Source organism: Panthera uncia (assembly GCF_023721935.1).
Source record: "Panthera uncia isolate 11264 chromosome C1 unlocalized genomic scaffold, Puncia_PCG_1.0 HiC_scaffold_3, whole genome shotgun sequence".
NCBI lineage: Eukaryota > Metazoa > Chordata > Mammalia > Carnivora > Felidae > Panthera > Panthera uncia.
Window position 1 is genome coordinate 32,358,356 of NW_026057584.1, and position 26,401 is coordinate 32,384,756.

At 35.3% G+C, this 26,401-nt stretch overlaps 1 protein-coding gene across 30 annotated transcripts in view; it reads right to left on the bottom strand.

Annotated features, from left to right (window-relative positions):
* Nucleotides 1-26,157, bottom strand: part of ABI2 (abl interactor 2) — a 63,394-nt gene extending 37,237 nt beyond the window's left edge. For 3 of the 30 annotated variants that reach the window (XM_049615113.1, XM_049615118.1, XM_049615112.1), the window contains exons 1-6: nucleotides 25,736-25,903; nucleotides 13,548-13,724; nucleotides 12,077-12,094; nucleotides 5,524-5,621; nucleotides 968-1,114; nucleotides 80-201 (exon numbers count right to left, since the gene is read on the bottom strand). In XM_049615113.1, the coding sequence (XP_049471070.1) occupies nucleotides 80-201; nucleotides 968-1,114; nucleotides 5,524-5,621; nucleotides 12,077-12,094; nucleotides 13,548-13,724; nucleotides 25,736-25,798 (625 nt within the window). In that variant the 5' untranslated portion in view covers nucleotides 25,799-25,903. Of the gene's footprint in view, nucleotides 1-79; nucleotides 205-967; nucleotides 1,115-5,523; nucleotides 5,622-12,076; nucleotides 12,095-13,547; nucleotides 13,725-25,735 lie in introns of all 30 variants that reach the window. The other 27 variants (XM_049615122.1, XM_049615116.1, XM_049615120.1 and 24 more) reach the window with 21 other exon arrangements.
* Between the last annotated feature and the right edge of the window lie 244 nt (nucleotides 26,158-26,401).

Sequence of the window (26,401 nt, forward strand, 5' to 3'; positions counted from 1 at the left end):
AAGCCCACTATAGTTAAATCATACATTGAATTCAAATTGAAAAAAGACAAGTAAAGATGAAGTACCATTTGTGTTTTACCTGGAAAGACACTGGGAGGAGAGGGAGTCGGGACAGCAATAGGAACCCCCACGCTCCCACTGCCACTGTTCTCCCGACTGCTGCTCCGACTACTCGGGTGGCTCCCTCCACTACTCCCGCTGCTGCTGAAGAAGTAAGAGCCACCAAAGCATGAGTATTTATACATAGGAAGATACTGCCAGCATTTCCCAAAATTTGCTGAAATGAACATATAGCTAAATAAAGATCATTCAAAAATCTTCCACTTCAAGTATTAATTTCTTAAAACAGGAAAAATACTAAGTTCAAGAAACTTGCTTTGACCATCTTTTAATAAGCATCTATTAAAGAAATTGAAAAAGAAGGAAAAATATAAATATATAAGTGGTAAGTGATAGGGTTCAACATATAAAAATACTATTACTTTCCTTTATTGTCTGAAGAAACTTGTTTTATAATAAAAACAGTTTCCCTAAACAGGTTATTTGATTAATAATTAAAAACTAATTTTATTTGTAATAATATCCTGATATACCATTCCATATTAATGTTTTATTGCATATAGTTTTTCATCTGTAAAGTTCCACCAAAAAACAACTTGCAATTTCCCACATCTGATCCATAACTTTTTTTCCCATATCTGGTCCACAACTTTTTCCAGGTCAACTAAACTATTAATTTTGTAGAGAAGTCTGTATTTTAAGATGTCTGTTTTTTCTGTTTTTCAACTTCCTGACCTCAAAGCTTCATTAGAACATGAGAAGAGAGAGGTGGAATCAGATGAGGTTTGGGGGAGTAGAGTGAGGAAAAGAACTTAGTGCTTGGAAAATGAGAGAGATTTAACTGAAGTAATCTGAACAAATTATGGTACTATGACCATCACATTTTGCACTGAGGTAGAGAAAATACCTGTAAGTTCGATTTCTTTGATTCACAGAAGCTGTCCTCACAGGGCTCTGCTGCGAGGGAGCCATATTACGGGTTGGGCTAGGTACGTAATCATTTGGTACCACTGGAGGACGCACTGGCTCCAGTGTGCGATAGGGGGAGTGCCGCCTACAAAAAGAAGAGCGTATGTATTGTGTGATTAGCAAGTTTCGGCACAATAAATTCAAAGAGTTGCCAGTAGTGAAATACAATTTGTATTCAGAGACAGGAAAATGTTTTCACATAACCCAGCTACCAATTTCAGTCTTTCCTTAAGTATCACTTCTTTGTCATTAGGGTGTCAATGAGTATTGCTATCGTTTAGTCTCCAACCTCATTTCCCTGTACTAATGCAATTTTGTTCATTCATTCTCAGAGAGCACAAAGATTCTCCCACCAAGTAAGCCAGTGTTTCCCAGACTTTTTTTTTAATGAGTTCGAATTATTTTAGTACCATGCTGAAGTTTCCCAACTGTACTGCATGAATGCACTAATTATCTTCCTCACCCCTCTCTCCCTAACCAAAGATATTCAAAGATAGGGTAAATAAATCTATAATTTGGCTCCACAACCCCCCACAGTGATCATCAAGAGCAACTCTAACAAGTCATTTCCCTTTCTATTTAGTAAATACATAGACTTGCACTACACATCCACACATAGAAATACACAAGTTAATCTCCTCTCCTTCCATTCTCCCCTCACTTCCTTTCTCACCTCACTCAACTTTTACCTTGATCTCTTTTACCTCTTACCTTCCTTAGTGTTCAACATTTAAAAGGGAGAGAAAAAAAAAAAAAAAAAGACCACCTAAGTCTTTCTACTTATTTTGCTTTGGACTGTAAAGTACAAAACAGACTGGATTTTATTAATATATTTCCTTCTTCTCAAAATCGCCTTTAAAAGGAAGAGAATGAGAAAAGAGGAGTAGCCCCTGGGTGGCTCAACTGGCTAAGCATCTGACTTCAGCTCAGGTCATGATCTCACGGCTTATGAGTTAGAGCCTCGCATTGGGTTCTCTGCTGTCAGCACGGAGGCTGCTTCAGTTTGGGTCCTGTCTCCCTCTCTCTCTGCCCCTCCCCAGCTCGTGCTTTCTGTCTCAAAAATAAATAAAAACATCAAAAATAAATTTAAAAAAAGAGGAAATATGATAGGAAATAGGATGCACAATGGCATATTAATGATTATTAAATTAGTTCTCATCTCTAAGTTTCTAAATTCTTTATGACAATGATACTCAACTGACATGAAAGTGACATTCTGCAGATACAATTCTGGTTTCTAAAGAATAAAAATTGGGATCTCAAGATGTGAAAATTAAAAAGCTATCTTTTCCTGAAATGATGTAACTCCCTTACAAATTTCTCAATAATTCACTCCTCCCAGGGTCCCAAGGTTCCTTTAAATAGTTTTCCTGGGCTACTCAATAGCCCAGATAGATTTTCAGTGAGATCACTTTGTAGTGACCCTGTCCACTCTACTACCCTCAAAATCTTGCATAAACACATATGTACATTAATAATTAAAAATAAGCAGTAGTGCCTGGGTGGCTCAGTCGGTTCAGCATCTGACTCTTGATTTCAGCTCAGGTCATGATCCCAGGGTGGTAGGATGGAGCCCCACATCAGGCTCTGCACTGAGTGTGGAGGCTGGAGATTCCTCTCCCTCTCTCTCTCTCTCTCTCTCTCTGCCCCTCTCCCCCACCTGCTCTCTTCTCTCTCTAAAAAATAAAAAAATAAGTAAAAATAAGTAAAGGGCACTAGATGATATAGTACGTCCAAGGAAGGAAAAGGAATATCAGGAATGTGGATTTAAAATACTACAAAGTGGGGTGCCTATGTGGCTCAGTAGGTTAAGCGTCGGACTTCCACTTAGGTCATCATCTCATGGTTTGTGAGTTCGAGCCCCGCATCATGCTCTGCATTGACAGCTCAGAGCCTGCTTCGGATTCTGGGTGTCTGTCTGTCTCTCTCTCTCTCTCTCTCTCTCTCTCTCTCTTTCTGCCCTGCCCCCACTCTTTCTCTCTCTCAAAAATAAACATTTAAAAAAATAAATAAAATGCGAAAAAGTTTAGGGGTGCCTGGGTGGCTCAGTCAATTGAGCATCAGACTCTTGATTTTGGTTCAGATCATGATCCCAGCATTGTGGGATTGAGCCCTGGGTCGGGCTCTGTGCTGAGGTGAAGCCTGCTGAGGATCCCTCTCTCCCCCTGCCTCTCTCCCCCATTCGTGCTCTCTCTCTCCAAAATTAAAAAAAAAAAAATACTAAAAAGATTAGGCATTTCTGAAATTATAATGTAAATATAAAAAAAAAAAAAAAGATACGGATTCATTTCCAAACATCTCATTTCCAGACAATAAAAATGTTCTGTTTCATGCAGACAAAAACCCTTGCTGACTGAGAACAATACAGTGAAGGCAATGATAAATACAAAGTAAAAAATAAGGGCCAAAGGAACAAAATATGATGGCTAGACAAAGATTATGCAAAAACGCTACGCTGTGACCATCAACTGGTTTGTGGTGCTCAGCAACTCTGGTCTCCAAAGATCCTGCAGAGCCCTTGCTAATACACAAGGGAAACAAATACTGGTATATGAATACATCTTCAAAATTTGAGAGCAACAGAAAGTTTTCTTTTACTAAGAGGACAGTGGGTTACCTTGCTAACAATCTTGACTTAAAACCTAACAAAATCTGTTAGGTACTACATATAATAGAAATATAGACATTCCACAGGAAAACAAATACTTCCTCTTGATCTCTCTACTCTTACATCTGCACCACTACAGCCTACCATGTCATCAACATACTACACTGAATGGGAATGCAAGCTGGTGTAGCCACTCTGGAAAACAGTATGGAGGTTCCTCAAAAAACTAAAAACAGAACTACCCTACGACCCAGAAATTGCACCACTAGGCATTTATCCAAGGGATACAGGTGTGCTGTTTTGAAGGGACACATGCACCCCCCATGTTTATAGCAGCACTATCAACAATAGCCAAAGTATGGAAAGAATGGATGAATGGATAAAGAAGATGTGGTATATATATACAATGGAGTATGACTCGGCTATCAAAAAGAATGAAATCTTGACATTTGCAACTATGTGGACGGAACTAGAAGGTATTATGCTAAGTGAAATTAGTCAGAGAAAGACAAAAATCATATGACTTCACTCATATGAGGACTTTAAGAGACAAAACAGATGAACATAAGGAAAGGGAAACAAAAATAATATAAAAACAGGGAGGGGAACAAAACAGAAGAGACTCATAAACATGAGAACTGAGGGTTACTGGAAGGGTTCTGGGAGGGAGGATGGGCTAAATGGGTAAGGGCACTAAGGAATCTACTCCTGAAATCATTGTTGCACTATATGCTAACTAATTTGGATGTAAATTTTAAAAAATAGAAAAATTAAATAAATAGATAGATAAATAAATAAATAAATAAAAACATACTACACTGAAGTTTAAATCTTATTTGATCTACTAGATGCTTTCCTCTCTAATCTAAGCAGAATTTGTTTTGCTGACCCCAAATAAAATCATCCTATTCCTGGCCGGAATTAATTTTTATCCTTTTATTTCCCATTGTCCTAACTATAATTCCTCTACCAACATTATCTTCTTTTATATTCTAATTCATCTTGTCCTGTCCTAATTAGTTTTTTTGTCATTTTCTTTTTTCCCTTTTCTTTTCTTTCTTTTCAGTTTTTTTGGTTATGGTTTTTTTTGTTTGGTTGGTTTTTTTGTTTTTTTTTTTTTGGTGAGGGGGCCAAAAACAAGATTGTCAATTTAAAAAATTTTAAGCATGTATCATCAAGCCAATGGGTATCAAAACATTTTGTCTTTGTCTTACACATTTTTTGAAAAATCCAATTTGTGGTACAATGACTCTGAAAAGTTGATAGAGAACAAATATTACCCCCTTTTACAGATGAAAAAACTGAATTGCTAAGAGGTTGACTATGCAAAACCACAGAGCAGGAGCACAGCTGGACTACCATTTTAGTCATCTGGCTTTTGGGATACATTTTGTCCACCTGATCACAAATCTCCATGATAAACCAAATGTTTATATTATGATGCTACAGAAGAAAAATGTTAAGCTTTTACATTAAATGGCCATTTCTGCCAAAAGTCAAATCCAGAGCTCACTTCTGTGAGATAGAATTAAAGCTCAGTATTCTCATAACCACACAAGACATACAGAATTTTATAATTTACAGTGTTTCCAGAAGAATAGTCTAAAATAAGCACAATCAGAATACTCTAAAAGATTTCTGAAATTAGAGTACAATTTATAATAAACCATGAACTTGGGCTAGGATTTTACCTCAAATTTAAAATTCAACAGAAAAATAACTTTCAAACAAAATCTTTTTAAAATTATAAAGATGTTTCCCAGAAAAAAGGATAAACTTGGGAAGAAAATGTTCTTGTTTCAAATATTAAAAAATAGTTTAAACATATGTAGTGTTTAGTTTTCAACAACACTACATGAAGTGGTTTTCAATTATTACATACTTACCCAAGTGTCCCTTTCCCTGACATAGGGGGACTGGGGGGTTTCTGAGTTGGAGGTGTTGTACGCGGCAGCCCACCCATCTTCATATTCTGGGTACTCACCTAAAAAAATTTGGAGGAAAAATCAACTCGTATGCAGTGAAACAAAATGTCACTTTTGGGAAATAATGTTATGCTATTTAACAAAGGAAGGGAAGGTTTAAATAGGAAAAAAAAAATTAGAGGCCATGCATTTCATATGCAATTTCTACTCTACTTATTCTACAGTTGTACTCAAAGGACTCTTCCTAACATGAGATTTTCAAATGATTGTAAACTTGTATGCAAAGACTGTATTTGCCATTAGGCCATCACACCAACAGATCACTGGTTAGACTATTTGATACTATATTTAATTGAAATTAAATAGGATAACCATAAGAACTTTAGTTTTAACAAAGAAAAACTTGGTCAAAAACAATAATGCCTTTAAAACAATTCCTTGTTTTTTAGATAGCAAGTATATCATAAAAAATACATGTTTCCCAATAAAATATGCAGTATAGTTTTGATCCATTGTAACTAGAGAATACAAAGTCAAATTGTATGATATACCAAAAAATGTTCAGTTTTTAAAATAGTGGATCAGCCTTACAATTCAGATTTCTTTAACGTTCTTTTATGAAGGAATCACCTACCTGAAAGCTGCCAGAAGTTAAGTCATGTTCCTAAACATCTGAACTAGAAAGTTAGGGCTGAGATATCCCATTCAATTATGAGCAATACAGAGGCCAAAGGCAATGTACTAGTTCCAATGGGAATTAGACCCACTCAGGCCAAAAATAAAGATTATGGGAAAGATGTAACATCGTCCTAAATCAGAGCTGGGCCATCACTCCTCACTATTCCATCTCTCCCTAATTGAAAATATGAGAGAAAGAGAGTAGTATAATCTGGAAACAAATGATGCCACCAAAGAAGTATATCAGCATTCATATAGAAAGCCCTAGAAATCTGGATATCTTAAAGAGGTAAGAGAAGTCATTCACAAATATAGTTCAAATGCAATCTCAAATTGTCTGAGATTACCAATGGGTTAGAGTAAATATGTTCAACATATAGGTTCATACCTGACCCTATTTTAAGCCCCCAATATTGTGGATTACCAAACACTTCAAAAAAAGATATTAACTTTTCTAATAAGATTATGTCTGGAGTATTCCATTTTATTTATAAAATGAAACTGCAAGACATTACACCACTGAAATCAGAATGTATTTATAACTATAATTTCAAAATATAAATTTTAAGAAAACAAATCATAACCAAATACAGAGTATTGAGGCTGCCAAAATTACTCTGGCTTAAATGAAATTTTTAAAAATCCTGAAATACTACTTGTTACCTGAATAGGCAAGAAATAATATATCATGAAACAAACTCTGCAAATGAATAAGCCCAGTGAACAAGTTGTGTGTGATGTTAAAACAATCTTTAATGACAAATGATACCTTTGAGATGTCAATATTTTTTCAAGTGAAATGTTTATCTGGAATCCTTTGGTGTTACTTTTAATAAATACAAAACAAACCAGTTATCAAGTAAGACAGATTAACTTATCCTTGTTCCCCCCTCATTAATAAGCAGAGGGTATACTAATCATATCTTAAAATGAAAATGCCAGAAGTTTTTAAAACATCAATCCACATTTAGGTAAAATTTCAAGAGTAATAGGACAAATAACCAGTAGCTTTTCAAACTGTAAATCTTAATTTATGATATCAGATTTTTTATAGTAATAACCAAAGTCCTTTAAGCTCAACCTTAAACAACATAAAACCCAAAGTTACTTTAAGTGATGAGGGAGAAGTAGGTGAGCCAACACTAAACTACATCAATTTGCTAGAAACAGGAAGGAAAAGGAGCAGCAGTAGAAAAAGTAAAAGAGAATTTTATTCTATATATGGAATAGTTAAAATACTTGAAAACAGCTTTTCAACTTTGATTCAAGGTTTTGGCATGTAAAGTGTTTTTATTTAAATTGCAGTATCTTCTAGAAGTCTTTTAATCTATAAAAATATATAAAATAAACAACCTATATATTAAAATCCAGTGGACAGTTCCATAAACAAAACTTGATACATTTTATGATCTGTAGAATCATCAAATGATTGTATCTGCTTGGTTAATGGGGTTTGGATAAGTAACTTAAATCATGTAAGAAACCAGAGTCCCTGTAGAATGTCCAAAAAATCTGTAATTTTATACTTTATTGATACTGTACCTTTATATGAAGCTAAAAGAGTTTTTCAATACTTCTTCAAGGTGGTTTTCCTTTGTGAAAAAGGCTAAGTAAAACGAATATGCTATGCAGAGTATAAATACTGCCATCTAATTTGAGGAAAAGAGCAAGAACAGGAATAACTGCCAAACAAAACTTAATGTGTCGGGGCGCCTGTGTGGCTCAGTCACTTAAGCATCTGACTTCGGCTCAGGTCATGATCTCACGGTTTGTGAGTTCAAGCCCCATGTCAGGCTCTGTGCTAACAGCTCAGAGCCTGGAGCCTGCTTCAGATTCTATGTCTCCTCCTCTCTCTGCCCCTCCCATCCTCATGCTCTGTCTCTCAATAATAAAGAAATGTTAAAAAAAACAAATAAAAACTTAACATGTTTATCACAGGCAGGGTCTGTATTATAATTAAAGAAAGTTTATTTCAAATATAAAATAATTTGATTAAAAAAATTCACTTGATAGCCATCATGGTTCTAAACACTATTTTGAGGGAGGTTTATGGAGGAAACATCACTTCTTCACAAGCAGCAGAACACAGGACTAAATTTTGTGTGTGGAGAAGTGGACAGCCGGGGGGGTGGGAGGGAGAGAAAGAGAGACAGGAGAACGAGAATGCACCATAAACTCAGGACAAAGAAAACAAAGCAGAGCTACACTTACTTCATTACAGCAATTCCACATGAAACTTTAAAACAAACTATAAACATAAGCAGAACTATCATCTGGTTCATAAACATGCAGTTAATGGTCCTGAATCATGAGTGTGCGTGCTCATTATACTTCAAAGTCTTTTTTGGAAATCAGAATGAAGCTTTTAACCATCGAATTATGTGGGCATTTTTTAATTCTATAAAGGGGAAAGTCATCATTGAGAGCTAAGTAAAGCAGGTATTAGGTATAAGGGGGAAACAGTAGGAAACATTCTCCCCCTTTTTTCCCCACCAAAAAGAAATCCTCAAAACAGAAGAATTATTTCATTTAAGTGACAATGCTCAAATACTTTGCCATTGGCCTGTGACTAAGGAATGTAGGTAATACTGGAGGTAGAAAAGTTCTTTTATGTTCAAAGAGTGGTCCTATCTCCCAGGCTTTGGAGATCTCTACAACTAGCACCAAGCATCAAGCTCATTCTTATGGCCTTAATATTTCTTCTACAGTGCTCCTACTCTCCTGCTCTATGCTTTTTTGGTACATTCAATAACTCCTTGAACCTTGATATATCAAAATACAATGTTTATTACAAATCTCAGTGCTTTTTCAGAACCCTGTGAACTTCAGTATTTTTTATAAAGCTGGCTGGCCAGATATCTCTAGTTCACAAAGGACACTTCTGCTATGAAGAAATCTCCCACTGACAGATGACCTGCTGTGACAGAATAGTACCAGACACATTCTAAAATGGTATCTGTGGTATATTCCTCATTTATCAACCACTTTTCATCTACCAGACTAGTAGGCACAAGGGTAAAGGAATATGAAAAAAATTTTTTTTAATTTTTAACATTTATTTGTTATTAAGAGATAGAGAAAGAGCATGAGCATGGGAGGGGCAGAGAGAGGGGGAGACACAGAATCCGAAGCAGGCTCCAGGCTCTGAGCTGTCAGCACAGAGCCCAACGCAGGGCTCGAACCCACAAACCACAAGATCATGGCCTGAGCCGAAGTCGGATGCTTAACTGACTGAGCCACCCAGGCACGCCAAGGAATATGAAAATTAAGGGAGACATGGCAGGGGGTCAGAATGAGACACAAAGGCCTATAAAATGATTTCTCTGCTTTTAAAGAACTTAGAATATTTTAGAATAAGACTATGTTTTAAACAAAAAGGAATGTCTACAAATTATATAGAAATCTCCAAAAAAGAAATATCAGTATTAATAAACATTTTTAAAAAGCAGGATTTAAATATACAAGGAGGAGTAGTATGTATAGTTCAGGTAAATTACACTTTTATATGGCCTCAGGTACATACTAAAACACTTCCAATATGGCATTCCACCATTTAGTTTTTTATGCCTTTTGTTGTACAAATATCACGACATTGTTTTCAAAGGTCTTATGAATTAAACTCTACAACTTGTTCTCCCCACTTAACTAAAGAAAAAAACCTAAATTAACCACCATCAGAACACGCTGTACAAAATGTTAAAAATTCAACTTTTAGTACAGAGGATTCTTCTGAGTCCAATCCCATGTGTTTGGTCCCAAAGTGTTATCTTTGTTTAGAGTCTGAAAGGCATCAAAAGTCTAACAGCAACAAGAGCAAAGACAGAACTCATGAACAGCTGAGGAAATCAAAGTAGCAGATAATCCTACCAACAAACATCAGGAGACTTCTAGGGCACTTGATATAACCCACAGGTCTCCAAGCTCAGCTGGAAAACCACTTAACTGGTTTATTATCCACAGTCCTTTCCAACTTTAACATTTTTAAATTCTATTTTCTACCTTAATGTATTATATTATTCCATTCATCACCCTTTGAAAACCAATCATTTTTATACTGGCACTAAAAGAGAAATAATTTGTTATATGCTGAATACTTTTTTCACTCTACTTTGTTTTGGTTCACCAAAAATTATTAACAATGTGCTTAAAAAAAAGAGGGGAGGGGGACAGGAAGGAAGAAAAGACAGAACGTTGGTGCATTGTAGCTTCTAGGATGAATGCAGGGTACTCTTCTCGCTCAGTAAACTGCACCCAGATATAACAGCAACACCTATATAGAGCTACAGTACCCAAAGAGTGAAGGTTTTTGGTACAAAGAGCAAAGATGTTAAGGAATCTTCTCCAAGTGTGATATTTCCTTGCTTTCTAGGAGCTTCTCTCATTTCCCACTCATTTTGGTCTATCTCTCACATGAACAGATCCTGAACCCAGGAAGGTCAAGAAGGAATCTGGAGGAAATGAGCATGGGATAGCAGCTTAGGCAAGCTGGTCTAAACTTAAGAGGAAAAGAATTAGTCCATTTCTGTGTTTCATTCAGGTAATCTTTCTGTTCTCTTCAATCACTTTAAAACATCAACAGCCAAAATCTGCATATAGTATTTACAGGAAAAGAGCCAAGCAACTACACACTGCTTTGGGTATAGTTCTTTGTGTGTTATGCAAAAGCAATCTCCTCACAATTCCACATGCCTTCACTCAGCAAGACTGAGGGCTTGGAGCCAACATCATCTATTCAATAACACAAGAAGTACATTTGCCTCAACTCCTCTAGTCACATCTCTCTATCAGATCTGTTGAAATGTCAGTGGCCGTGGTTAATAGTTAATGATTCAGATCTCAGTTATTTTCCTGTTATCACTTTCTATACTGAAGACATGCCAAATAACAGGGTTTAGAAAGAAAATGTATTTGAAAATAAATTACAAGGGTCAGTTAAGAAAATAAGAACAAAAAGGAAATGCATGCTTAGTTTGGTGAATATGATTTTAGTAACTGTATTTAAAAGAGACTTCTTGAATATACTTGAATGTCTTTTACCATTAATTCTCCAAAATACTAAAACTGTAAAAAAAAAAAAAACACCTAAACTGTTACTGAAACACATAACAAAATATTTCTCTAATTTTTAACCTGTTGTTAAATATTATCATGAACTTTTGATGTTTTTATATAATTAATATTCAGCTAGAAAAACTCTTAAAATGAGTTTATATTGAAATATTGGAAAAAAAGAAACTAATCTTGATTTTTGCAAAATACATGATACTGCAACTTAAAAAAAAACCCATAACACTGAATTATTTTCCACTTCGCACTTTCTTTACATTCACTAAGAGTCAAGAGATAATGACATACTGGCCACAAGTGTATAATAAAGCACACCATTTATAGAATAAAAAGGCTATTACACAGGGGGAGGGTTAAATGAAGCACATTAGTTGGCCCTCCAATCCATAACATAAATTCTACATTTACAAAAATCCAGCTAATTTTACTCCATAATGACATTTTATGATATGGTAACTTACATTTTATTTTCACAAAACATATTAACATTGCAAAATAAGCATTTATTCAAAAATATTTACTAAGCCACTAGTGTGTGTGTCAGGCACTGTTCTAGGAGCACAGGACAAGGTGGTGAACAACACAAAAAAATCTGCCCTCACAGAACATGAAGACACACCACAAAGTTGCATGACAAGAAGTTTTAAATATTAAAAAGAGGAATTATTTGTTGATTTTAGAAGGCCAAGTGCCGAGTATCTCTTCACTCCCCATATGTAATATTCTACATAAGAACAAAGAATGGAAATCCAGCCCTGGAATCTCTTACCTTAAATCTAAGCAACCACTTAATGCATAAATGGAGCAAATAAAAGAGGTAAGGAAAAAAAGCATTGAAAGGTTAGTTGGAACTTCAGGATGTGAAGAGAAAGGAAAAAAACAAAGAAAAAACAAGTTAAGCATTCAGCATTAAAAAATAATGTTTCAGTAGATCATAGAAAGAGTGGTCAAAGCAGAATGTGTCATGAACAGGAAGGTTTTCTGATGAAATTATATGACATTGCTTTATTCAAAAAACATTATTAAAGATTTCTTCACATTAGTGTCGCCTAAACACTAAAAGTCCAAACAAGAAGGACTACAGAGTCCCAAAAGAGAAATATTTTACTTGAATTAAGTAAGAATTGGAGTGGGAAGGAAATCATGTTTTTATTATGTAAATGGACAAGCACAAATATTATGCTTTATTCTAAGTGCCTTTTGGAAGTAGATTCCAGCAGTATCCTAAAATTTTCTATTTGCAGTTATTAGCCTTGAAAAAAAATCTCAAAATTATAAAATTTTAAGTATTTTATAAAATTAAATATCAAATTCCAGATAATAATGCTTATATTAAAATTCTAAGAAAAATATTTTTTTTAATTATACTGTATGTTTTCTTTTACCAAGACATACATTAAATTTAGACTTAACTGATTTCTAGCCATACTAGTATAGTGTATTTTTTTAATTTACATTTGCTTATATATAAAGACATAACTGCATAAACTATACAGTTTCACTTATAAGTATATTGTATATATTTATCCAAAGTCACATTTAATAAGTCACTGCCTTTCAAATCAATGATTAAGATGTAAACTTTAAGTTACTTAATACTTAGCTGATGCTCCAAATAGTTTAAGTATAAATACCAATTTCATTGAAATTTATATGCACTTCAGTTTTGATCACGGTATTTTATATATACAGCAGGCACTCTAATACATTTTAAAAGATAGCCCAAACACATAATGGCTACATATTCAAAATGGGTAGAAATATTAATTCATATATTACTTTTGTCTACACTATTCTCAGCCAAATGTTAAGACAGAATTATTTTAGAAAAATTCAAAGTACATGTTTGTTTACATATGTTCTTTCTGAAAACTAATGCCAGAAGCTTGCTGATAAATTCTTGAGGTAAGGTAAATACTTTAATAACATGCTAAGTAATCTTTTAATCAGTCATATTAAGTCATTAAAAGACTACAGAAATTATACCACACTTATTTGCCCAATCTACATGAGGTATTATCATAACTGTTTAAATAAATGCATTTCATTTACAGATGACTGCTTAAAACTTGACAACATAGCACTAAGAAGAAGAAGGATAAAATAGTTATAGTAGTAAGGAATCTTCAGAACCACAACTGGGCCAAAACTTGGGCCTCCAGAAAAGATAAAAGCTTCATTTTCTAAAGTGTTTCATTATGGACTGCTATTTTTAAAAGGCTGACAAAAATTATACTTACCTTTACTCCATGTCCAATATCATCTAGAATTGTATAGTCAATAGGTTTTCTAATATAACGAACTGGTCGTTCAAGATTGGCTGGAGCAATAATCTTATGTGTCCTTGAAGTGTTTTTATTGGTAGTCAAAATACCAATCTCTCTTCTTGCAACTTTCTCTTTATGAATATCAACGGTCTGAAAAATATAATATAAGTGCAACACGAGAATGTATAGTTCTAATAACCGGAAAGTCAAAATATAGGTGCTCAGTGACTTAACATCATTATTTATATTCTTAACCCCAATTGCTAAATTTTCTCCTTTTTGGACCTACTGGCTTTCTCCATTTCTAGGCTAAAGCAAGGGCTGGCAAATCATGGCTGGCAGACCAAATCTGGCCCACTAAGTTTTTTACCACCTGAAGTTTTTTGTTTTTACAACCCAGGAGTGGTATTTACATGTTTTAATGGTTTTAAAAAGTCTAAAGAAAATTAGTGCCATGACATGTGAAAATTATACAGAATTCAAATTTCAGTTTCTATACATAAAATTTTATTGGACCACTGCCATTCTACTCACTTACATATTTTCATATTACAAAGGCAGAGATGAATGTTGTAACAAAGACTGTATGGCCTGCAAAGCCTAAAATATTTATTAGCTGGGCCTTTACAGAAAAAGTTTGCCAATCCTTGGGTTAAAGCATGCTAATTTTTTCCCAAACCCCATTTATATTTATACTAATACAATGATCAAGAAAGCCCCAGTGGTTAAGTTGGTTACATTTTAAAATAACCTATTAGTGTAATTTCCATTGGTGTTTAAATGCCTTTTCTATTAAAAAAAAAAAAAAAAAAAAAAAAAAAAAAAAAAAAAAAAAAAAAAAAGGAGCCTGGGTGGCTCAGTAGGTTGAGCGTCCAACTTCGGCTCAGGTCATGATCTTGCAGTTCGTGAGTTCGAGCCCCACATCAGGCTCTGTGATGACAGCTCAGAACATGGAGTCTGCTTCAGAATCTGTGACTCCCTCTCTCTCTTCCCCTCCCCTGCTCATGCTGTGTCTTCTTTCAATAAATAAACGTTTAAAAAAAAAAGGGGGGGCCTAAAATATAAATACAATGTTAACATTTTTTTACAAAAAAATTGTTTTTTATGACACAATACTCATAAAATATTTCATTAATTTATTGGGTTTATTAAATGTTCACACAGGATGTGTTTTTTTTACTTTTCCATTTGCTAATAGAGGGTGAATTTCGGTACACAGATAATACTATGTTTCCTATTAATTTAATTAATACTATTTAACAGCATTTTCAAACAGCAGGCTGTAATTTAGTGGCATATGAAGAGCAATTATTTTATATTTTTTAAAGTGTTTTTATTTATGTTAAAAGAGAGAGAGAGAGAGAGCTGGGGAGGAGCAGAGAGGGAGGGAGAGAGAGAGAATCCCAAGCAGGCTCCACACTCCCAGCACAGAGCCTGATGCAGGGCTCAAACCCACAAACCACAAGATCATGACCTGAGTGGAAATCAAGAGTTTGTGCTGTCAGTGCAGAGCCTGCTTGGGATTCTTTCTCCCTCTCTCTCTGCCCCTCACTCACTCCCACTGTCTCTGTCTCTCTCAAAATAAATACACAAACTTCAAAAATAAAAAACACTTTCAAAACGTTTTTCAAAAATAAAAAATAAAATATCTGTAATAATACAGAAAAGATAACCATATGACAGTATTAAATATCACTTTATGAAATATGAAAGCTGATTATCTATCCTCTTAAACTACCTACGGTATGAAGGAAACTTGAAACAAATTCAAAGCCTCTTATTTCAATGAAAAGACTTAAAAACAATTTTTTTAAATGTCTGTTTATTTTTGAGAGAGACAGAGAGACAGAGCGCAAGCAGGGGAAGGGCAGAGAGAGAGAAAGACATAGATCTGAAGCAGGCTCCAGGCTCTGAGCTGTCAGCACAGAGCCTGACGTGGGGCTCAAACGCACAAACTATGAAATCATAACCTGAACTGAAGTTGGACACTCAACCGAGCCACCCAGGTGCCCCTCAGCCAAAAGACTAAAAGCCAACAGGATCTGTAAGCTTCACAACTAGTATCTAAATAAAGTATCAAATCAAAGACTGGCCAAGGTAGTAACTTTATCATTTAAGTATTTCTTTTTAAAACAAAAATAATCTTTGAGCTTTTTCTGAGCATGTTAAGTAAAAATGACAAAATCTGCTTTCCTTTTCAACTACTTGGTAGAGCTGTAACAGAAAAAAAGAAATTTGTATATTAGTGACAATGTTGGTATTTACTTATTTTTAACTTCAGAGAAATAAAAATCTCATTTTGAATAATTTTTAATGAGTCACATCCTAAAAATCATTAAAAATATGGGCTAAGAAGATTTCATATATATTAAGTACACTTCAAAATAAACAAAAACCAAAGAAAATAGGCACATTTTTGTACCTATTTTTTATATAACTGGTCTTAAACACATCAATAAAGGAAAATTTATCAGAGAATGTTATTTTCTTGAGACATTGTTTCCACCCCACTTTTTATTTTTTTAAGTTTATTTGTTTTGGGGGGGGGGGGGGCCACCAACACAGAGCCCAATGCCAGACTGAAACTCACAAACTGTGAGATCATGACCTGAGCCGAAATCAAGAGTCAGATGCTTAACCAACTGAGCCCCTCCATGGAGTTTTTAGAAACATAATTATCCTATTCAAAAATGAAGCCATAAGAATGCAAACTCAAGCAATCATAGAATTCTAAGCTTACTGCAAACTGAAACTTCAATTTCAAATTTTCATGCTGGAAATATGAATAAATCTCTACAAAATAAAAATGGGGAAGCAACTTTCCATATCTGCACTAATATATAGTTACATTTTATAGTAAGCACTTTTTTTAATTGTTTGAAAAAATTGAGGCTTTTTTTTTAAAAAAAGCACTCAAAACATTTGATCATACCTGGTGACTGGGGCATTTACATATTACTTCTATGTTCTTTTTATATACACACAAACACACAGCCCAAACCCACAAACCTTTATGCTAAGGATAAAACAAAAACCAGTATAGCAAACAAAAAGATCTCAGACCTATAAGCCTAAATAAGGGCTAGTTGCTATAAAAGGACATAAAATTGGGCTCTTACATCTTCCTAGGAGAGAAGGCAAAGTACAATGAATTACAAGGAAATATATCCCTTCATGAGGAAGGGACAATTTTCCCAGGGCTAAACTCTAAAAGGATTTGGTTGAAGGAATTCTGAAGAGAAAAATGTTGCTTCTTGTATTAATTACCAGTAAAAACTGAATGCATGCTCTAAAACATAATTCTTAACAGGATATATACATGGAAAATCAAAAGAATTTAGTTTCACTATATAATATTCTAGTTGTCTATTTTAAAAGAATACCTACATCTGGGAAAAACTAGAGCAGGGCTTCTCAACAGAGACACTATTGAGACTTGGGGCCAGATCATTCTTTGTTGTGGGAAGCTGTCCTGAGTATTGTACAATGTGAAGAAGCATCCCAGAAGATACCAAGAGCACCCCAAGTTGTGACAACCAAAAATGTCTGCAGTGCCAAATGTCTCTGCAGGGGTAAAACTACCTGGATTGAGAACCAATGATCTAGAGGAGAGACTAATTCACTTATCCTTACATTATGCACTCTCAAATATCAATTGTTTCCAGACTTGTTACAAGAGTTGACTTAAGATTAATGTCTCTAGCGACTGGATAAGTATAGATATTTGGTGTCGTTAACTTTTTAAAAACATATACAGTAATAAAAGTAATATATGGTTAAGAAAATCAAAGAGCATAAGTTGTATTCTTCCCATCCTACTACCACACTAGGTTGAACTGTAGGAGTTCTTGTGAATCAAATATATCTTCAGAAAATAGATAGCTATGATTTTATTTGGAATCTGAATAATAACAGAGAACAATAAATCTACTCCATAAGGAAGGAGAAGAAAGTTTGGTCTATAACATTCTGAAATTTTCAGCAATCACCTACTTCAAATTTTTCAAAGGTTTCTCTTGGGGAAAATCACATTCAAATTAGATGGAGTAACAGAATGAACACTCGTCTATATACCTAAAATCCAGCTTCAACATTCATCAACTCACAGCCAATTATTAGTTTTAAAATAATTTTTTTAAAGCTCTTATATTTTTTTATTAAAAATATGGCTACTCTGTTTTTCCTAAGTCAAATTCATAGCCTTCAGTAATCATCATTGCCTTGCCTTTTCATATTCTTTGAAATTACAAAACTAAAATGCGTTAAAGTTAAATTTTGGAAGTACAAGTTCAATATTGATATTTAGGAAGAATTTTAACAGAAAAAAAAGTATTTCAAATTTATCCTGTCACTTCTAGAGTTGTTGGTTACATGATAATAAATTTAGTCTTATTTAGTAGAGGTCTCAATAATAGCACTTACCTGTGGCAAGTAAAAAATGTGTTTAGCAAAGATGACCAAAACTAATGCAAGTAACTTCTAATAAATACTACTATTGTTTGTTACCTGTTAACCAAAAAATACACCAAATAATGTCACTGCAACTGTGTGGTCTATTCCTATTAACAGATCCTTATTAATTTGTTTCTCTATTGTTTCTCTATTTGTTTCTCTCTCTTGGCTATTGCCAAGTCTGGTCTCACATGCTGTGGGCTTCCCCCATGACACTTTAGCCAAGTAGCGCCAAACCCAAGCTCTCTAGGATACCTCTTATCACCCTCAGGTAACCATAATGGCTACCAACTCCCTTGCAAGCCTGAGACCCACTCCTACATCTCCTTCATGGATCCAAACACATGCTCAGGCCACAACAGATACCAGGCAGGTACTGTATAAAGTACTTTGTTTTAGGATTACCCATGCATCGTTGTGGCCCATTAACACAGATAATCAAAAGGTGACTGTACTGGACAGTACTACTTCAGCTGATCATCAGCGTGAGAAAACATCTGCAAATAGCTATGGTGGAATAACTCAACTAAGTTGGGTGTTTTCAAGTATGTCTCAATTTTTTAATTATAAGTTAATGTTTCAAATAAGCATTTAATTATTTAAATGACAAATAGGCTTTAAATTATTCATCTTTCATAAAACAAATTAGTTATTACTAAATGGCAATTTTCACTTATTCATTTTTTATAAAACGATATAAACTATACGTAAGAATTTAAAAACTGTATAAACCCTATCTTCTATGAATAATTACATATTGATAACCTTTCAAAGGATCTCCTTAATTTAAAATTGAATTTTTAAACAAGGCTATAAAGTTTGTTCTTAAGTAGGCTTCATGCCCAGCACGGAGCCCAGTGTGGGACCTGAACTCACAACCTTGAGATCAAGGCCTGAGCTGAGATCGAGTCGGACGCTTAACTGAAAGAGCACACAGACACCCCAAGGCTACAAAGTTTTTTAAACAAAAAATTACCTGGGACTCCTGGGTGGCTCAGTTGGTTAAATGTCCAGCTCTTGATTTCAACTCAGGTCATGATCTCACAGTTCATGAGTTCAAACTCCCAGTTGGGCTGTGTGCTGACAGGACAGAGCCTGCGTGGGATTCTCTCTCTCCCTCTCTCTCTCTGCCCCTCCCCTGCTCACACATGCACACTCTCTCTCTTTCTCTCAAAATAAATAAATAAATTTTTAAAAATTACCTTACATGGTAAGTTCCTCAGGGGTTAGAACTTCCACCGCCTTTTAGTATCTAGCCCTTGAGAAGAATTACTTCCCTTCTTATAGCATTTAATAATCATTCCTTCCTATTTCCTTTACTCTCTGCTAACTACTTCAACACCTAGCCAAATAAATTCTAGTCAGCTCTTAGAGTGGGAAGAACATTACTCTTTAAGTTCTTTTTTTTTTTTTTAATTTTTTTTTTTTAACGTTTATTTATTTTTGAGACAGAGACAGACAGAGCATGAATGGGGGAGGGTCAGAGAGAGAGGGAGACACAGAATCTGAAACAGGCTCCAGGCTCTGAGCCGTCAGCACAGAGCCTGACACGGGGCTCGAACTCACGGACCGCGAGATCATGACCTGAGCTGAAGTCGGCCGCTCAACTGACTGAGCCACCCAGGCGCCCCCTCTTTAAGTTCTTTATGTTGCCTTTGAACCCCCTGATCTTCTTCTAAGCCATAATGAGGGGGCACTTGGGTGGCTGAGTCGGTTAAGTGTCCACCTCTTGATTTCAGCTCAGGTCACGACCTCATGGTTCGTGGGATAGAATTCCAAGTCCGGCTCTGCATTGACAGCGTGTGGTCTGCTTGGGATTCGTAGCCTCTCTCACTCTGCCCCTCCCCCACCTCACACTCACACCACACACTCTGTCTCAAAATAAATACACTTTAAGCCATGATGAACTGAATGTAGACAGTATTGACTCTTTAGGTTAAGTTGAGAAAAGCAACAGTCCTGGCTTGGAAAATTTTTAGTTTATAAGCTTATAAGAATTTTAGTTTGGGGGACCTGGGTGGCTCAGTCCATTAAGCATCCAACTCTTGGTTTCCGCTCAGGTCATCTCACGGTTTGTGAGTTTGGCCCCATGTCAGGCTCTGTGCTGGCAGTGAGAAGCCTGCTTGAGATTCTCTCTCTCCCCCTCTCTCTCTGCCCCTCCCCTGCTCACACTGTCTCTGTCTCTCTCAAAAAGAAATAAGTAAACTTAAAAAATATATTTAAAAAAAAGAATTTTAGTTTGAATAATGTTCTCATAAACCTTTTTTTTTTTAACTAACCAGAAATGGACACAAAGTCAAGGACATAGTAAATAGCATTCATCCTTACACATAATGCTATACTGACTTAAAAGTAGCTATGTATGTTTATACAAGTAATTCAGTAAAATTAAATGTTTGTTCTGATAACTATATATTTTTGAAAAATATTTAATGTTAATTTAACTCCTACTCAGTTTTAAAATTAAAAATTTGTTAGCTTTTTAAATAATATGCTTCCAAAGAAATAAGATAACAGCAACAAAGCTAGAGATAGGATTTCTTTAAAATTGCCACCCTTGGGAGGCGCCTGAGTGGCTTAGTCGGCTAAGCATCCGACTTCGGCTCAGATCATGATCTCATAGTTTGTGGGTTCGAGCCCAACATCGGGCTCTGTGCTGACAGTTCAGAGCCTGGAGTCTGCTTCAGATTCTGTGTCTCCCTCTCTCTCTGCTCCTCCCCCACTCATACTCTGCCTCTATCTGTCCCTCAAAAATAAATGTTTAAAAAAATTTTTTTTAATTGCCATCCTTGGGGCACCTGGCTGGCTGAGTCAGTGGAACATGTGACTCTTGACCTCAGGGTTGTGAGTTTGAGCCCCACAATGGGTGTAGAGATTACTTAAAAATAAATTTTTTAAAAATATTTATTTCTGAGAGAGCACAAGTTGGGGAGGGGCAGAGAGAGGGGGCAGAGGATCTAAAGTGGGCTCTGTGTTGACAGGCTGACGATAGCAAGCCAATGTGGGGCTCAAACTCATAAAATGTGAGATAATGACCTGAGCTGAAGTCAGATGCTCAACTGACTGAGCCACCCAGATGCCCTAAAAATAAAATCTTTAAAAAATAAATAAAAAATAAAAACTAAATTGCCACCCTTAAACTACCTAAGGTAATCTACATCAAGAAGCTATCCTAATACTTCTTATGGATATGGTGAGTGTGGTGTAAATTAGTGCACTACTTCATACTATGTTTAGTACAAAAAAGTCTGATACTAAATATTCGTAATCAATTCTATTTTGTTTTTTAAAACCTCTGCCATTCAGTTGGCTAAGTCAATGGAATTCCCATCTTCAGATTCTAATTCAGAATAATTTAGAAACTAGTTCAGTTATATCAGAGTGATGGAGGGTTGAGGCAGCGGGGCACAGACTGAGGTGAATAGCAGAGCCAGCAGAATAGAAAGAAAAAAAGCAAATATAAATCAAGTTCATTTGTAGGAACCTCAAAAGAATAAAGAATTCCAAATGGAAAATAGCTCAGATACCATCTAATCAGTCTTATCATTTTACAGATGAGAAAACTGAAGTTCAAGTCAAATGTCACACAAGTCAGCAGAAGAATCAAAGTAAAACTTAGATCCCTGACCCTCCCCACTCCCAAACATATGGAGAAAAGAGGTAGAGCACTAGGCGGCTGAAAAGTGATAAGGTTCCTACCCATGACACAGAAAAAAGATACTGATGAGGAAAGAAATCAAATACATCAGAGATCTAGTATCTCCTAGTCCTGAACCACTCTACCAGACAACTCCTACAAAACAACTCTTAATACCTACTAGCATTCCAATAAATATGTGATCTGGTCTTTGACCTGACTGAACCTCCATTTCTTTCCTTCTTCAATCCAATCTTCTCTCCAAATTCTCTAAACCTAATACTTTTGCTCAAAATGCCAAAAAAAAAAAAAAAAAAGAAAGAAAGAAAGATAGAAAGACAAAAGAAAAGAGAAAAGAGAAAAGAGAAAAGAGAAGAAAAGAAAAGAAAAGAAAAGAAAAACGGAAAGAAACGGAAAGGAAAGGAAAGGAAAGGAAAGGAAAGGAAAGGAAAGGAAAGGAAAATCTAATCTCAAGATATCATAAGAACGTTCTGGCTCCCTCTAAAAACATAGTAATATTCTTAATAAAGCATAATAATAATAATAATAATAATAATAAATATAAATATAATTACCAAACATTAGAAAATAACAGTATTTAAGAACAAGGGGTTGCAAAAACTACAGCCTACATGCTAAATCTGGCCTGCAGACTGCTTTTATATGACCTACAAGTTAGAATAGCTTTTTACATTTTTAAATAGTTGTTTAAATACACACGCACACAGAGAATAACATGAAATTGATACTACATATGTGGCCCACAAAGCCTAAAATATTGACTAGCTGGTCCTTTACAGAAAAGGTTTGCCAATCCTTGTATTTAGAGTATTTACTAAGTATTTGCTTTTGTAAACAGAAAATGTTTTCTCATACTATAATCTTTCAGTCTAAAGAGTATCAAATAACTCTGATGTTCAACTGACTTTTCTTTTTTAATGTTTATTTATTTAATTTATTTTTGAGAGAGAGAGGGTGAGAGAGAGAGAGGAAGAGAAACCAGGAGACAGAGAATCCAAAGCAGGCTCTGCACTGACAGTACAGAGCCTGCTTCGGGGCTCAAACTCACAAACTACAAGATCATGACCTGAGGTGAAATCAAAAGTTGGACACTCAACTAACCGAGCCACAGAGGTGCCCTCAATTGACTTTTAAAACAAAGGACTCTACCTGTGCATTAAGTATAACTGAAAATTATTTCAACCCTTAAGGCAAATACTAAAAAATATATAATTTTTAAAATTTACTTATTTCTTAGCTATAACCTCCATCAGCCCATTTCTCCTATTCAACCTCTCACCCAGCATACTCTTTTGTATAGACTTAACAGGTATTATACAACTGCAGATCCCTCACCCTTCCAGGGATTGTTCAACTTCAAATGAAGAAGAGTCAACATATTCTTGACAGCTCTGACTCAGGCCCCTGTTATTTCCCTTTTTTTTTTTTTTTTAAGTTTACATATATTTGAGAGAAAGTGAGACAGACAGACAGACAGAACCAGTGGGGGAGGCGGGTGCAGACAGGATCCAAAGCAGGGTCTAGGCTCTGTGCTAATACCAGAGAGCCCGATGTGGGGCTCGAACTCATGAACCATGAGATCATGACCTGAGCCGAAGTCTGATGCTTAACCGACTGAGCCACCAAGGTGCCCCTGGCCCCTGTTATTTCTGACCTACTAATCTCTATCCATTCATCTCTCCCATTTTTCACTTACTCCATTAAAATGGCTTTAAAAGACAGCACTAATTAGACTATTAATTATATGTAGATTTATGTGACACTCAAAAATAAAATGTTCTCATTAACTGAATTCATACATATAATTACAACTTAGAGTAGACTTATTCACCTTCCTCCTTAAGACTGCTACCCTTCTCAGGTGCCTGGGTGGCTCAGTCAGTTGGGCGGCTGACTTCGGCTCAGGTCATGATCTCACCGTTCATGGGTTCGAGCCCCACAATGGGCTCTGTGCTGACAGCTCAGAGCCTGGAGCCTGCTTCAGATTCTGTGTCTCCCTCTCGCTCTGCCCCTCTCCATCTCATTTTCTCTCTCTCTCTCTCAAAAAATAAAAATTTTTTAAAAATTAAAAAAAAACTGCTACCCTTCTCTACCAAAGTAGTACAGAATTCTAATCAAAAAACAGATGATTATCAGGGCACCTGGTTGGTTCAGTCAGTAAAGCATCTGACTCTTGATCTCAGAGGCGTAAGTTTGAGCCCCACGTTGGGTATAGAGATTACTTTTAAAAAACAGATGATTATCTTTCATTATTATTTGCTTATTGTCATCATCTATCTTCACAATCTCTTCTACTTTCACAAACTAATAACAAATTGTTCATCCTTTTTAGAAACTCTATTAATGTCTCTTCTGCATTTGAACTTTTCTTCTCATAGTCTTTTTTGGTCCTTTGCTAAGACTTCAAATATGCAGAAATTCTAAAACTCTTAATTGTAAACCCCAAAATTCTCTATCAGATTAGTAATTTGTCAATATCCCTCCTTTTACAGAAAACCAAGTTCATCTATTTCATTATTATTATTTCTTCTAAGGGGTCACTTCCAAATAAAATTTACTTCTCGTTAAAACTCACCAATTCTTGGGGGGGTTTGGGGGAGGGTTTGTTTTTTACTTTAAGAGATACAGCAATATAGCAAGCAGTAAATTATACAATGTCTACAGAATATCATATGGGATGTAAAGAAAACCTTACAGTGGCAAATACATTTTTAAGATTAAATAGTATTAAATAACAAGAAGTCCCTCTAAATCAGTTTGGTGAACTTTCAAATAGCAAATATAAGTGAGTCTTCTCATATCTGGTTTGATTATCTGGACTCTATTTTATTTAATTACACAAATTAAGCTTCAGACTTTGAAAATTTGTTGGATTAGTCAATTTCAGAAGCATCCTGAACTCTGCTACTCAGTAACAAGACAGCTGAACTAGAAAAGCTCCAAAGATCTCATCAAAGAGAAGCAGGCAGATCAAAACCTTTATCTTTTTAATGTTTTTTAAAATTCATTTTGCAATTACAAATTGGCTTTTCACTGCAGTATTATTTAAATGGCCCCAAATACAGAAATGGTTACGAAAGCTGTGACATACACATGCAATATTATACAGCCATTGAAAATGTTTATGAAGAACTTGTAACATCATGGGAAGATATCTGTTGTCATAGTAAGTTAAAAGAACAAAATCTAAAATTCTATACATAATATAATCACAGCTACGTTTTTAAAACTATTTATAGGAAAAATGGAATAAAGTATTAAAAGTAAAAAGTTTAAACAGTGGTGAAAGGGTTTGTTTTTCCATTTTTTTATTTTTCTTTTTTTTTTTTTTTTTCAACGTTTTTTTTTTATTTTTGGGACAGAGAGAGACACAGCATGAATGGGGGAGGGGCAGAGAGAGAGGGAGACACAGAATCGGAAACAGGCTCCAGGCTCCGAGCCATCAGCCCAGAGCCTGACGCGGGGCTCGAACTCACGGACCGCGAGATCGTGACCTGGCTGAAGTCGGACGCTTAACCGACTGCGCCACCCAGGCGCCCCTTTTATTTTTCTATATATTAAGGGAATGGCTTTTACAATGGAAAAAAGTATAACATTAAACTTTTTTAAGTTTTATATAAAGATAATTTTATAAGTTCACTTAAATTAATATTTTCTTTATTGAGATATGGTACCATCCTGATTAAACAAAAGTCCTACCAACAGAAAAAAAAATGTAAAGAAGTGATTAGGCTATCACATTAACTTTTTTTTTTAAGATAAAGAAATGTGGAATTCAGTACAAGTTGAAAGAAACCAGAGAAATTTTCACTCAAAGATGATTATTTTAACATGACTACTGAATTTTAATAAAAGTATTAAAATCTGCTTCCCTGTCAAATTCATAGAGAATCGCTCCACAAAAAGAATCAAAAACAACCTGATACTGAATTTGTATTTTGCAAATCATACATGTGAGTTAACTCACATGATAAAGCCTGCCAGCATTATACAGATTGCTTGTGTTTATAGTGTTCCTCATAGGCAAAATAGAAAAGCAGTGTGGTCTCACTTGTGAAATATGATTGATTGAAGATTCCATCCTTCGTAGCTGGGATGCTTGGATATCCAGCATCTGCAGGACATTGTTGGCCAAGGTATTTATCAGATACGCAACACTTGCTAAGGACTGGGTGGTGTAGGCTTTGGTTTCTTCTAGAGCTCGCTGCTTATCTGCTGACTAAAGGGGGAAAAAACAATCATCAATTTAAAGATAACTCATTCTATCAATCTACTCTACAAAAATGCTCATAAAATCCATTGTTTCTGAATCTACATACACTAGTTAAAAATGTTCTGAACGTTAATTATCAGTATCATGTAAACCCAACAACTGTTGGCTGAGTTAATATTTTCATGTTGAATAGATACATCTTTGTATAGATGCATAAAATCCTATAGCCATTATTTTAAAAATGAGATCCACTGGATTTTTAAAAAAAATTTTTTAATGTTTATTTATTTTTGAGAGAGACAGAGCATGAGCAAGGAAGGGGCAGAGAGAGAGGGAGACACAGAATCTGAAGCAGACTCCAGGCTTCCAGCTGTCAGCACAGAGCCTGACTCAGGACTCGAACTCATGAACCATGAAATCATGACCTGAGCCGACGTTAGATGCTCAACTGACTGAGCCCCCAGGCGCCCCCGATCCACTGGATATTTTGAGCAATGGCAGCAA